The 13,404-nt window shown below is 34.7% G+C and overlaps 1 protein-coding gene across 1 annotated transcript; it reads left to right on the top strand.

The window, feature by feature from the left end:
• Positions 1-1,063: 1,063 nt before the first annotated feature.
• LOC116166362 (myosin-2 heavy chain-like) lies at positions 1,064-10,352 on the top strand. Its single transcript, XM_031481318.1, has 6 exons — positions 1,064-1,592; positions 1,637-1,830; positions 1,885-2,070; positions 9,646-9,780; positions 9,827-10,022; positions 10,068-10,352. Exons 1-6 carry the CDS (start codon positions 1,146-1,148, stop codon positions 10,236-10,238), a joined length of 1,329 nt encoding a protein of 442 aa, XP_031337178.1. The 5' UTR covers positions 1,064-1,145; the 3' UTR covers positions 10,239-10,352.
• The last annotated feature ends 3,052 nt before the right edge of the window (positions 10,353-13,404 follow it).

The raw sequence follows: 13,404 nt of genomic DNA on the forward strand, positions 1-13,404 counted from the left end.
TCTATCTACTAGGGAACATCTGGGATTTGGAGCGGACCGAAATAATACCGATTTGGTTTTTGACTTTTCTAGTTACAACCCCTTTTTTGTGTGAGAGCGATTTGCGAAATTTAACAGTGCACATAAACTTTTCGTTTATGTTAATCCTAACAAAATATTTCACTCTGTGATATAGGTTCATCTCCTAGCCAAGTCCATTCCAATTTTGAATCAAGTAGTAGCTAGGCAGGATTCGGTTTTTTACGCATGCACAATTGATACACATTTTTCACTTAAAACCGAAAAAAAACTATGAACTAAAAGAAAGATTCAACACAATGATGAACTAAGATCGTTATAAATATGAACCAGAAGCGTATTTCCAATAGGCCCAGACCGTTGGTACCGAAAAAAATCGAAACCGGAACCGTCATTATTTTTAGATCCGGAACCGTTATAAGTATTTTTTCGATAAAAGTGTCAGAACCGGAACCGTTATTTCAATAGGTCCAGATTCCTGCAAGAGAACTGAAAAATACCGGGTTTTTTGGCACTAATAATAACGGTAACGGTTCCCATTATCATAGCGGTTCCGGTTCTAAGTGAGGGGCTTATATGTGCAATTGGTTCTTTTGGGTTCCAGTTCCATGACCTCTGGTTACAGTACCATTACCAATAATATGTAACTTATAGTAGAGTATTTAGTATCTAAAAATGTGCAAGTCGTACCAATGACACATCCTTCATTAATGTCAGAAAAGGAGAGGTCCTTTAATAATACCGTACTTTGTTTGTACGGGACATGGTTGTTAATTGACGATTTTGTAATGTAAAAAGTATTTATTTAATTTTTTGCCATGTGACATTTATTGACATTAATATAATTCTAGATGAAATAATATTAAACATTGACATTCGCCATTTTTTAATTATTATTTAATGCATTCGCATAATCCATGTTATTGTGGGCGTGGCTTCTGTGGCCATGTTAATGGGGAGTGCGAAAGTACGCCACTGTACAGTGGACTACCATAGAAATATAAACCACTTTGTTCTTTGGTAGTGATTCACCAAATTTAAAATTTTATGTTTTAACCGTCACATCGCATTTTGCATGTCGCACATGTCTGGCTTCGAGTTAGTAATTTGTAGTTTGTAATTACAAAATGAGTGAGGAAAATTTGGAAAACCGTGAGCGTTGCTTGCAAAATGAGTTAACGAACGTCAATCGTACATTAGAAGACCTCAAGAATACTTTTCACCTTAAGCAACAGCAGCACTCCGAGTACCAAGAAAAAATAGAAAACCTCTCCAAGCAAGAACTATTCAACTTACAATGTGAACTGGAACAATTAACAAAGGAGCGACAAGACGAAGAGATTCGCCTCATTAAAATGCAAAAGGATCGCTCACAAATAACTGCTCAATTGCAAACTGACATTAAAAAGCTTACCGAAATATTACAAAACAAAACTAAAGGAGACGGCGAAGAGGTTGATCTTAACTGTACGGTATTGGGACAGAAAGAGATGTGGAATGAGGAAGTGATGAGTAAAGAGTCCAGTCGAGATGATTTGTACCATTTGCTTGACGAGTTGAACAGCTCGATTATGGTAAGTCGCCCTTAGGTGTGCACTTGTTTATGATAATATTATAGGTCAAAACCAAAGGTTTAGAAGAACTACGGGCATGTGTGCAGGTTGCAAACAGCGAGCGATTGGAGATGATCGACATGCTTAACAGCACACTGCATAAAATGACAATAGTAGAAAGCTCTGTTGAAAGTGTTCATCCAAAAGGGGTCTTATCTACTTGCGACTCCAACTCTTTATTTAGCGAAGTCAACAATAAGTTTGTTAATCATACTCGTGAAGTGTAGTCCTCGCTGACTGTTTACATTTCCAGGCGTGTCGAGATGAAGAAGTCACTCGCCGATTTGAAGATAAAGTGTACGGATTTGGCAAAAATGATTGATTCCACCGAGAGTGAGAGAATGCTCCTTGGGCAGATACGAAGAGAAATACAGGATGTTCTGGATAATCATCCCAAGGATGCTTTGGACGAATACAATGCTTTGGTTGACAAGTACAGGTGAGCATGATGGTAGTTGTGGATCCATTGTGTTTAGTAAATAAATAATTTTTATCTGTATTAATTATGCATTTACACTTGTCATAAGAAAACAAATGCACTTTTAAAAGAGAGAGCTGTTTAATGTTATTTTTGTCTGAAAGATGGTCTCTGTCTAGGCCTATTTACCATCTATCTTAAGCAGGGGCGGACTGAGTAACTGCGGGCCATGTGGAATTGCATAAGTTACGGGCCATTAAAGTATTAGTTTAAAGTACTCCTTTCTCAAAAATAAATTACCGTACAGTTTTGTTTAAATTGCAGCTGATAATTAAAAGTAACAAAATATACAATCCACACGAGGTGCGTCACCTATCATTGTATTTCAGCACTTTCATGCTACGACAAAAAATGATAAATTCATTGTAAAACACTTCAATTAAAACAGAATTTTTTAACAACCTAACATCAACCCCAATTACAGAAACGTGTTATTTATTAATAGTGCAAGAAACTAAATACAGCACATACTCATAAATTTCCAACGAGCCATTATGATCTACAGGCCAGGTAGCAATCACCACCCGCCCCCCCGGGCCAGTGCGCCTTTTTTTGAGCCCCGAAAAAAATTGTCTCAGATCGACCCGGAAAAAAAATTTTCTTATAGAATGTGGCCTGTAGAATCCATAATTTCAAACAGTTCCAAGATTGGGTTACTAGTTCAAAAGTTACAGCCCTTTGAATTTTTTTTCGAAATTGGTTTCTAGTCTATAACTTTTGATTGAGAAGTCTAATCGAAAAAGTACGAATTGTTTTGGATTCTACGCACCAAAAATAATAAGAAAAAGTGTTTTCCCGAGAAATTTTGGTGTAGTCGATTTTTGGTAAAAAAGGAAGGTTATACACTGCCTTTTTTTTGAGCCCCGAAAAAAAAATTTTCTCAGATCGACCCGGAAAAAAAATTTTCTTATAGAATGTGGGCTGTAGAATCCATAATTTCAAACAGTTCCAAGATTGGGCTACTAGTTCAAAAGTTACAGCCCTTTGAATTTTTTTTCGAAATTGGTTTCTAGTCTATAACTTTTGATTGATAAGCCTGATCGAAAAAGTACGAATTGATTTGGATTCTACGCACCAAAATTAATAAGAAAAAGTGTTTCCCCGAGAAATTTTGGTGTAGTCGAATTTTGGTAAAAAAGGAAGGTTATACACTGCCTGCCTGCACCACAAAAACATTTTAAAGTACTCCTTTCTCGAAAATCAATTACCATACAGTTTTTTTTTAAATTGCAGCTGATAATTAAAAGTAACAAAATATACAATCCACACGAGGTGCATCGCCTAGCATTGTATTGCAGCACTTTCATGCTACGACAAAAAATGATAAATTCATTGTAAAACACTTCAATTAAAACAGAATTTTTTAACAACCTAACATCAACCCCAATTAGAGAAACTTGTTAATAATTTATTAATAGTGCAAGAAACTAAATACAGCACATACTTATAAATTTCCAATGGGCCATTTCATTTTCATTTCATTTTATTATTTGTGATCTATACAATAGTATTTTCACACGTCATCAGGTACAATTACATAATATTAAAAAAAAAAGACAAAGGACACGAGAACATGATCACACAAGGTACTGTTGCTTTTAAAACTTAAATGTTATCAAATTTATCTTTTAAAAATTCTTCATAAGAATAAAAAGCTTTTCGTTTAAGGTAACTATTTACACAGTTTTTAAATGCGTGCAAATCTAAATATTTTATTTGTTTTGGCAAGACATTGAAAAATTTCATGCCGTAAAATGTAGTGCCATCTTTGGTCTTGTTTAATCTATGAAACGGTATATAAAGATTCTCTTTGTTCCTTGTATTGTAAGTATGAATATCCGTGCTTACAGTTAGTGTAGTCATGTGTTCTTTAGTATATATTAAACATTGCTGTATGTAAATGCAAGGTAATGTCAATATATTTAATTCGATAAAACCCTGACGACAACAATCTCTGTATTTAAGGTTTTTAAATAATCGTATACATTTGCGCTGCAAACCAAATAATACTCGAGAGTGGGCAGAATGGCCCCATGCAAGAATTGCATAAGATAATACCGAATGAAATATGCCATAGTATGCTGCCATAACAGTTTCCTTCGAGTCACCCTTATTAAATTGCGAATCAAAAATAGTGCTCTAGCTAATTTAACACGCTGAACGTTAACATGTTGGTCCCACTTCAACTCCGAATCAAGTGTTACGCCCAATAATCCAAGCTCTCTGCATTCGCTTAAGGGTTAATACCAAATGTTGAGTTTTAGCTTTATTCATTAGCAATTTATTTGACTTGAGCCATTCTTCTACCTTACTTACAGCTGAGTTCGTACCGGGTTCAATATTTTGTACATTGTCATATAAATTAATTAGGGTTGTATCGTCAGCAAAGATAATATGACGTGTATTTGGATCACAATTTGGAAGATCGTTAATATATATAAGAAATAAAATTGGCCCCAAAACTGATCCTTGTGGCACACCATGTTTGACTTCCGATATTGTTGACAGACAATTGTTATATGACACATATTGTAGACGGTTCGTTAGGAATGACTGTATTAATTTTGCACTACTGTTGTCAAAGCCGCAAAGCCTAAGTTTGCTCACTAATCGCGTTAAGTGACTTAAAGCTAATGTAGCTGATTTTCCTTTACGAAAACCGTATTGACACTCACTATACAAATGATTATTCTCAAAGTATTCTTCAATTTGCATTTTTAAAACGGATTCAAAGATTTTACTGAAAACGGAGGTTATAGATATGGCTCGGTAGTTATTCAGATCCGCGACAGAGCCTTTTTTAAAAATTGGTACGACCTTCGCTGTTTTCAATACAGACGGAAAAACGCTCTTAGCTATACACATGTTGATCAGTTTCGTGAGTGGATAAACAATCACATTCTTTAGTGATTTAATAATTCTCGCATTGAAGTCATGTGGGTCTTTACTGGTGCTATTTTTCAGACGACTGATGCACTCTCTTACTACAGAATAATTAACCTCTTTAAAAGAGAATGACAGGTTACCTAATTGCACATAGTCTGACGGATTTTTGTTACTCGGTTCGAGATTGCGTAAAGAATGGTCGACTATTTCAGAAAAGAAACTATTAAAAGTATTGCAGTTTAATTCTGTGTATGGTTCAGGTGTTGTATTATTCTTGTTTTTTATTATACGCCACATTGCCGCAATTTTGTTAACAGAATTTTTTATTAGATGGTCATTAGCTAATTTTTTACATCTCGTTAATTCCTGTTTATAAGTACGTTTAAATTTAATGAGCAATTCCTTGTTTCCAATGGACGAATGAGCTTTGTATATATCATTAAGCATGCGCAGTTTGTCCCGAAGTTGTTTCAGGTTATCATTAAACCAATTTACCTTTGGTCGAGTTGTCCTAAGTTTTGTTTTTAAAGGAAAAATATCACGAAGCATATTAGAAATAAGGCTTATGAACCTATCAAGTTTCAATTCTACGTTAATGCCCTTGTCATTGACAAACCCCCAATCCGCATTCTCTAACAATTCATACATTTGGTATAACCCTGCATTTGTGATCGGCCTGTAAGTTATTTTACTGTTAGTGCATATACTAATGGGATCTTTGTAGCAAGTTGTATCAAAGGTAAACCCAACAACTTTATGATCGGAAAAACATGTGTCCATAACTGTGGTGGAGCATGTATCAATATTTGTAAATATATTGTCCAGACATGATGCGTCTCTAGTATTCACAAAAACTGTTTGCCTTAGACCGCACGTAAGAAAAAGGTCAGACAGCTGCATGGCCCTCTCATCCTTGGTATTAAATTTTACATTAAAATCGGCAGTTACAATAGTTGGTTTTGAGAAATTCATTGTTTGTAATGTATTAACTAGCTGCTCTAGAAAAATATCAAAGTTGCCACAGGGTGATCGATATATTGACACCAACTGCAATTCCTGACATTTCACTCCCGCGACCTCAAAGTCTATTTCTTTTGAAAAACGTGATAAATTTAGAGATGTACACGAATAATCATTTCTTGCTAGGATACACACACCACCGTGTATTTTGTTTTTACGGCAGAAACTCGACACAACATGATAATTTTCAATATCCAACATGGTAATCTCTTCTTCTTTAAGCCAATGCTCATTGATGCATAAAAAATCATAATTTAGTTCATGGGCCATTGCTTCAAGTTCTAAGCATTTATTTCGTAAGCTCTGAATGTTAAAATGTAGGATTTTAATTGAAATGTTGTCGTGTCTTTGGTCTGGGGTAAAATATTTTAATTTGTTGAAAGGTTGGCTAATGGCGTCTTCTCTAAAAAAGAATTGTTAATATCAGTGCAGGTAATTACGGTTATGTTAGGCTTAATTGAGGTTTCCTTAAGAATAGGGTTAAGTATATAATATTTACAGATAAACCATACCAACTTACATTTACCCTTGTCATTTAAATGTAATCCATTGAAAGTCTTATGTCTAGAGTTTAAAAAATGATTTGCATCAATAAATTTAACAAAATCATCGTTGCTGTTAGCAATAAACTGAAATTGGTAATTGGTCTTATAAGCCAAATTATTAAAATATAATTATTGTCCTTTGCATACTTATGATCTACAGGCCAGGTGGCAATCGCCCAACCCCCGACCATGATTCAAGATAGGCTGACAAATTTAACCATTATTAGCACAGATTAAGTTCAATGTACCATTTAATTAAATGTAATTTATTTTGATATTAGGTTAATAAATAAAAAAATGAAACCCAAACATCACATTGTACTTTTTTTTATTGACAAGCCTGCACCCCGGCTGACTTTGCACCCTGGCGCAGAATATGCTTAAGACGGCCCTGTCTACTGATATGATTATTTAATCTATACTGGAGTGGGGATAGGTCACAAGCACTAGGAGTTGCACTTGTACCATAGAATTGGTTCTGTAATGTGGGAAAGCAATTACAGATAGGCTCGAAATTGGTCATGAGAATCATAAACTGTGGCCGATTATTATTGCATATGGACCTGCGGAAAAAGAGCCTAAAGAGATTATTGATGAATTTACAGGATGAAAATGACAAGCGTGAAATAAAAACTTATGAGTTATGATCATGGGGGATTTAAATGGTCACATAGGTGTAAATAAGGAACCAGGGTTTCCAGTGGGTGCGTGTAGAAAAAGTACATTGAATGGTAATGGGCAACGTGTAATTGAATTTTTTTTATTAAATAATATACAAGTGTGTAAAACATTTTGTAAATACAAGGGCATCCGTAAATTTACACGTGTAATGGTATCTAGGGGAGGAAAATCGATTATAGTGTTAGTACAAAATGCACATAAGAGTAGATGTAAGGGTAAAACTTGGCTATGAGATTGATCAGACCATTTTTGGTGGAAAATTAAGTTGAATGTAAGTGTGAATGGGAGGGGTGCAGAGAATGCAATATTATATGTTTAACGAGGAATTACAGCACGCAAATTGGAAAAATGGAGAAGATATAAAAATATTGTGTTTTTTTGTTTTTGTTTTTTTATAAAGGTTTTTTGGGGTCATCCCATTTTGCCTACTGAAATTAGATGTAGGTACCTCACACTAGGAATAGACAGTGGTTTTAACATTTCATGCACATGAGCCGATCAGTGCGACTTTGTACCACACATAGGATGGCCATGGAAGGTTCAAATACATGTAAGGATATGGACACAGATGAATTTAACGGTTACAATACCATGGATGCACATAAAATTACAGTTTTAATCTAATTGCCCTTACATAATCAATGATGACATTGTAGATTGTTTTACGGCAGCTATGTAGTAAGGTCGTCATGTTTGTGGGAAAGGCTACGCGTTTTTCGCTTAGCTTTTCTAATAGGTTTCTAATTTTGGCCTCACGCTTAACACAACTGAAAAAACAGATGATTCAAGTCGCTCTGGGGATCTCCGCAATCGCAGGCTGGGGAGTCTAGGATACCAATTTTAAACAAATGGGCCGGATATTTACCGTCACCAAATTTTAACCTTGCTATGGTAGTATAATAGAATCTTGAAATCCTAATGTTTTTGTACCAGTGCTCTTTAATAATGTTAGGATGAATGATGGAGTAGTGTGTTTTTTTAATTGAGTAAGCGGTTTTCCAATAATTTTCCCATTGGAGATAGGTCAAAGAATCAGTTTGCAGTGTGAAAGAAGTAAAACTTAAATTGACGACTTGGTTGAATTCGGACATAAAAATGGAAGTATCTAGGAAGAAAAAACTGGAAGATATACCTTGGAAGCAAAACAATGAAAAATACAAACATCAAAGGAAATTGGTTAAAGATAAGTGCAAAACTGCTAAAACCAGGAAATAGGATGAATTTGGCGGATTGGCAAGATGGCGGAGGAAATTCTAAGTTGCTACATCCAGTGATACAAAATCTTAGACAACTTAAAGCGATTGAGATGGGTCGAGATGTATAGAAGACAAAGATGGGATTTTATTGCTCCCTGAGACACAAAGAACTAAAAGATGGGTAACAGCATTTTATGGAAGTACCAAATAGGGATGCCAATGCTACCAATGCAACTGAAGAAGTCAATAATACCTCAGAAGGAGTTGAGGTACAAAATTTGAAAAATCTGTAGGTAAACTAAAATGGGTAAAGCCGCATGAGAGTATAATATTGTAACATACATGATTTATTTATTTACAATTAATTAATAATAAATTTATAACATAACTATTGTTTATCACTCGCTTATACACAATTTATGTAAATTTATCACATACAAGCGCAACTTCGTTTATAATCACTTCGGCATCGATGTTGGGACTGTCATTAAACACAATTCTATTTGCTTATATAGCAAATGGAAAGTTTCTAGAAAGTTCATGGACATTCTCGAGAATTGCCGAATACCTGGGTGATCGGCATATCTCGCATAGAATGCAGCAGGTCCTCCTTTCCTTCCTTATCCCCGGTGGCTAATCTTTTATGGCGGCTGCTGGCACCCAGATGTCTGGGATACTCTCTATGTCAAGGCAGAATTGATTACGTGTATAGGACTAGAATTGCTGCTTAAGATTATTAAAACCGCGTGTAATACTGAAAGCATACCATAGGATTGGTTCTCGCCCATGTATAAACAAGAGAGACGAAGAATCGCATTCGATTTACAATAGTGAAATTTTTTTACACTCGCCTTGCATTCGGAAACACGACGTATGGATATGAAATTAAATAACATTAAGCAAGTGGTAAATTTGTATTTGGGGTCAGTAATAAATTAATAAGGAGAAATTGCAACATAAAAAATGTCTAATTATATATCTAAAATGTTATTGCTTTTCAATCGCCTTTAAGATCTATACACTTTTGCATGCGAATCACCCTTCTAAGCACTTGGGAGATGAAAATCGTTGTCCATGCATGACCCCTCAATTTAATCTTTTGAAATCATTTTCCATGTTTTGGTTTGAATTTTCAGATAATGTTCAAAGCTGATCATCAAACTTTGGTTATAGACCTATAATTTACTTGTTCCTTTAATTTGTTTCAGAACTACACGTGAGTCGGTGGAAAAAGCAAATCTCGAGTACCAAAAGCTTCTTTCTGAAAAGGAAAAACTGTCAAACAGCGCTAACAGTCCAGATGATATATTCAGTTTCCACGACGAGTTTATAAAACGCAAAGAGTGAGATGAAAATTTCACTTCATTAATATACGACATTGCTTTTTAGGGACACTCGAAAGAGACTAATTCACCTCTTCAGATCCATACTTTACGGAAATGTTACGATTTCTCAGCAGAAAATTGAGAGTAAGAGGAAACACCTCAAGTACAATGGTGAACACAATTACATACTCCAGGAGCTTGAAGAAATAAGTTCCCTCATCAAAGCCATGGAGCAGCTCGCTCGCGAGAATAAAGAGAATGTGAGGTGAAGATTTTAATTGTTATCTATACAACGTCTGCTTTAGGACCCCCCACAAGAGACTGCCAAGAAGGGAAATGATCCGGTTGCGCCAGTCGAGAAAAAGGTAACGTTTGATGAAACTGTCCTCAGTCCACCACCTAGACGAAGAGGGCGACTTATACAATCTAAACCGGTTCACATTCCCAGTGACCCACTCCAGAATACAAAAAAATAAAATTATGCGTTTTTGTTCAGTACTGTCGTTCTTTGTTCAAATTTCCATAGTATTAGACTCGTCTTTGTATAGTTTCTTGTTAACCTTTGTGTAAATAAAATATTTGTTCATTTATCATCTATACATACGTTAAAAAAACTGCCAGCAAAATATATTTCACTTTTGTCGGCACAAATGTTGAGCCTTGTATTTGATGTGCACATAAATGTAACCAATACATTAGTATTAGTAAACAAAATTGGAAAATTCTAAACCGTTATCGCATGTAGGTACACAGATGGACGGACAGAAAGTTCAAATGAGCAAAATTTAGTCAGTTAATTCCGTGACCATTGTCTATACCAGTGGTTCTCAAGTGGGTGCCGTAAGTAGTTCATAAGGGTGCCGCAAAATTTTTAAATACATAATTAACTTAAAATTACATAAATTAAAACAATTATAAAAAATGAATATTCGTTTTTCTTTACAATTCTGTTTTTTAGTTTCTATTTTATTTATTTCTATGGTTCATAATTCATTAATCAATCATATGCTGGTATAACATCTCACTGGCACTGGCACTTCGTTCTCACAATCCTTTGGTTTCTTCTTTTTACCGTGATCTAAGCGCGGTCGGGGGGTTCGAATCCGCGTCATCATAATCGACAGGCGGCTTGCAGTTTGCGCTACGCAGTACGCACCGTCCTATTTAATATTAAATATCGCAAACTAATACATATAATTAACAATAATATTAAAATCATGAGAACAGAGAAATCTTAAAGGTTCTTGAGAACGTGATGAGACTATACTTTTCAAAAACACAACATAATACTTAACCAAGATTTCTCATCTTTTATATCTGTACTAACTGTAAAAAAAGCAAAAAAATTATAATACTTAGGGGTGCCGCAAATTTTGTTTCATAATTTTAGTGTGCCGCCAGAAAAGAAAGTTTGAAAAACACTGATCTATCCCTATTACTGAAAACAGAATTGGAAAATTCTAAACCGTTCATGAGTTTTCATGTACACAAATTGACGCACAGACAGACAGAAAGCTCATAATCATGAAGGAGCTTCTTGTCGCTCGTTAAAATGTTTAAAAAATCTGCTGCTTATAATTAAGGCCTTAAAGGCGTTTCGTAAATGGCCCCAGTAGATAAAACCTTACTACCCCCCCCCCCCAACACCCTAGTTTTATGTACAATTGTACGTTTATGGTCCACTATTTGTACATTTGTCCTTGTATCCTATCTTATGACCATCCATGTAAGTACCTCCATATTTGGTCCATTATTTTTTAAACCAATACATGTTTCCTCGCCTTGAAAATATTAGATACCATAATTTTTTTGAATTAATAAAATTACAACAAATGATTCATTTGACATGGTGCGATGGTGCTTCACTAATCACTTCATCAAATAAAAAACAGCTTCACTTTCAGTGACTTAGTAGGTTGGTGTCAATATTGATATTAACATTTTTTAAGTGTAGGTAGCATAAGTTGAGATTTTGATAACTTCAAAAAAATTTGATTATGCAGTAAGATTGAAACACAAGTTATTTCCCTATTTTAATATGTGTTTTAGGTCTGCGAAGTGTCATTGTTAGGTGGTAGAACTTTTCTTTAAAGAGATTCTCTGCTTTGGATTTTAATTGACGCACCATATTGCATATTGTAAAAATCACATGTGCACTTGGGCAAACTGCGCAATGTCAAATTTCTTATTTATGGAATATATTTTTCTGAAATTTTAGTAGACAAGCATATCGTATATTGTAAATCAGATATGCATAGCAATATGCTAAGTTTCTTATTTATAACAAATATTTATGCCATAACTTATTTTTCTTTGTACACATAAATAGATCGTTACGGAAATACTGATCAATTCATGGAAACTGCGCTATAGTTACTAAAACTTTTTTCATTTTTTATATTACAAAAGTGAATAATTGGCCACCTATAATAAAAATAATTTTTAATTCAAAATAAATGTAACGAACTATGGTTATATACCTACCTCGAAAACAGGGATTTGTGTAGGTATTGTAATTAAGGTTTGAAATTGGCACGTGATTGTGACAAAAAGAATATTCCCCGTACATCCAGGGAATTTTGTAACGGAATATTCAATACAGAAAAATCAAGGGATACATTAGTAGTGTGGAATATGCCAGACGAACGTATATATTCATAGAACATTCTATGGATATTTGGAATATTCGCATATACCCTCTAGCACATGTTAAAAGAATGTACAATGTCATCTGGGTTCAATGTTCCGGATCACAGAAAAGGAACCTTAAATCTTTGTTTCCTGGGGGTATGCCCCGGTGCAGTTAGATTCTCTTAAAAAACGTTCACCTCTAAGGGCTCACATTCGATGGTCTCTTTCTAAAAATTATGCTGTATGTGTATGTGCTATAAAAACACTGAATGTTATTTGGGGGAGAATGTAGAACCGGGGGTTCTTGAATCTTGAATCCCTCAACCCCTCCGTGGTACATTCGCCCATGAAACGTTCACTCCGCAGGACTCACAGTCGATGGTCTCTTTCTAAAAATCATTCTGTTGTACTTTTAATGCCTTTAAAAAACCAGACTGTCCGGGTGAAGTTTGGCACACTAAAGCAAGCGGACCTGTGAAGTTTTTAAAGGTTCTTCATATTGAATTTGTAGGCATAAATACTTTTAGAAATAATTAGTATTTAAATACTTCTCCCAAAGTATTTAAATACTTTTTACAGTGTTTGTATTTGCTTAAAAAAGTATTTCATCCAGGTATTTAGTATCTCTCGGCACTAAAAATAAGTCTTCGTTTTTCTACCCTTTTTTTTGCAAGTATTTTTACTGCTTTCCCTACAGTGCTAACACCTGTCTCATCACTTGTACTGACCAAACACATCTCCACATGTTTGAAGAAGCTAGAGAGTCACTCGAACATCATAAAGTATTTTAAATTAATGACAGAAATTTCAAAGCAAACCAATTTTCGATAAAATCACCATCATACGCACTCAGTTAATAATAATAAATGCCTTTATTTCATTACCTTGCATAAATATATAAATTAAAATAAGATTTAAATGTAAAATAAAAATTTTAATTAAGGTAAAGAAACCTAGTGGCGAGGGGAGACAGCTCCACTTGCTGACCTTCCACCTAAACACGAAAACATA

This window comes from Photinus pyralis, unplaced genomic scaffold (assembly GCF_008802855.1).
Source record: "Photinus pyralis isolate 1611_PpyrPB1 unplaced genomic scaffold, Ppyr1.3 Ppyr1.4_LG3b, whole genome shotgun sequence".
NCBI classification, from domain to species: domain Eukaryota; kingdom Metazoa; phylum Arthropoda; class Insecta; order Coleoptera; family Lampyridae; genus Photinus; species Photinus pyralis.

Excerpts from the sequence above, each read along its gene's own strand:
- LOC116166362 (XM_031481318.1), top strand. The coding sequence starts at position 1,146 with ATGAGTGAGGAAAATTTGGAAAACCGTGAGCGTTGCTTGCAAAATGAG. Across the intron at positions 1,831-1,884 it reads TTTAGCGAAGTCAACAATAA|GCGTGTCGAGATGAAGAAGT; the intron begins GTTTGTTAATCA and ends TTACATTTCCAG. Across the intron at positions 10,023-10,067 it reads CTCGCGAGAATAAAGAGAAT|GACCCCCCACAAGAGACTGC; the intron begins GTGAGGTGAAGA and ends CGTCTGCTTTAG.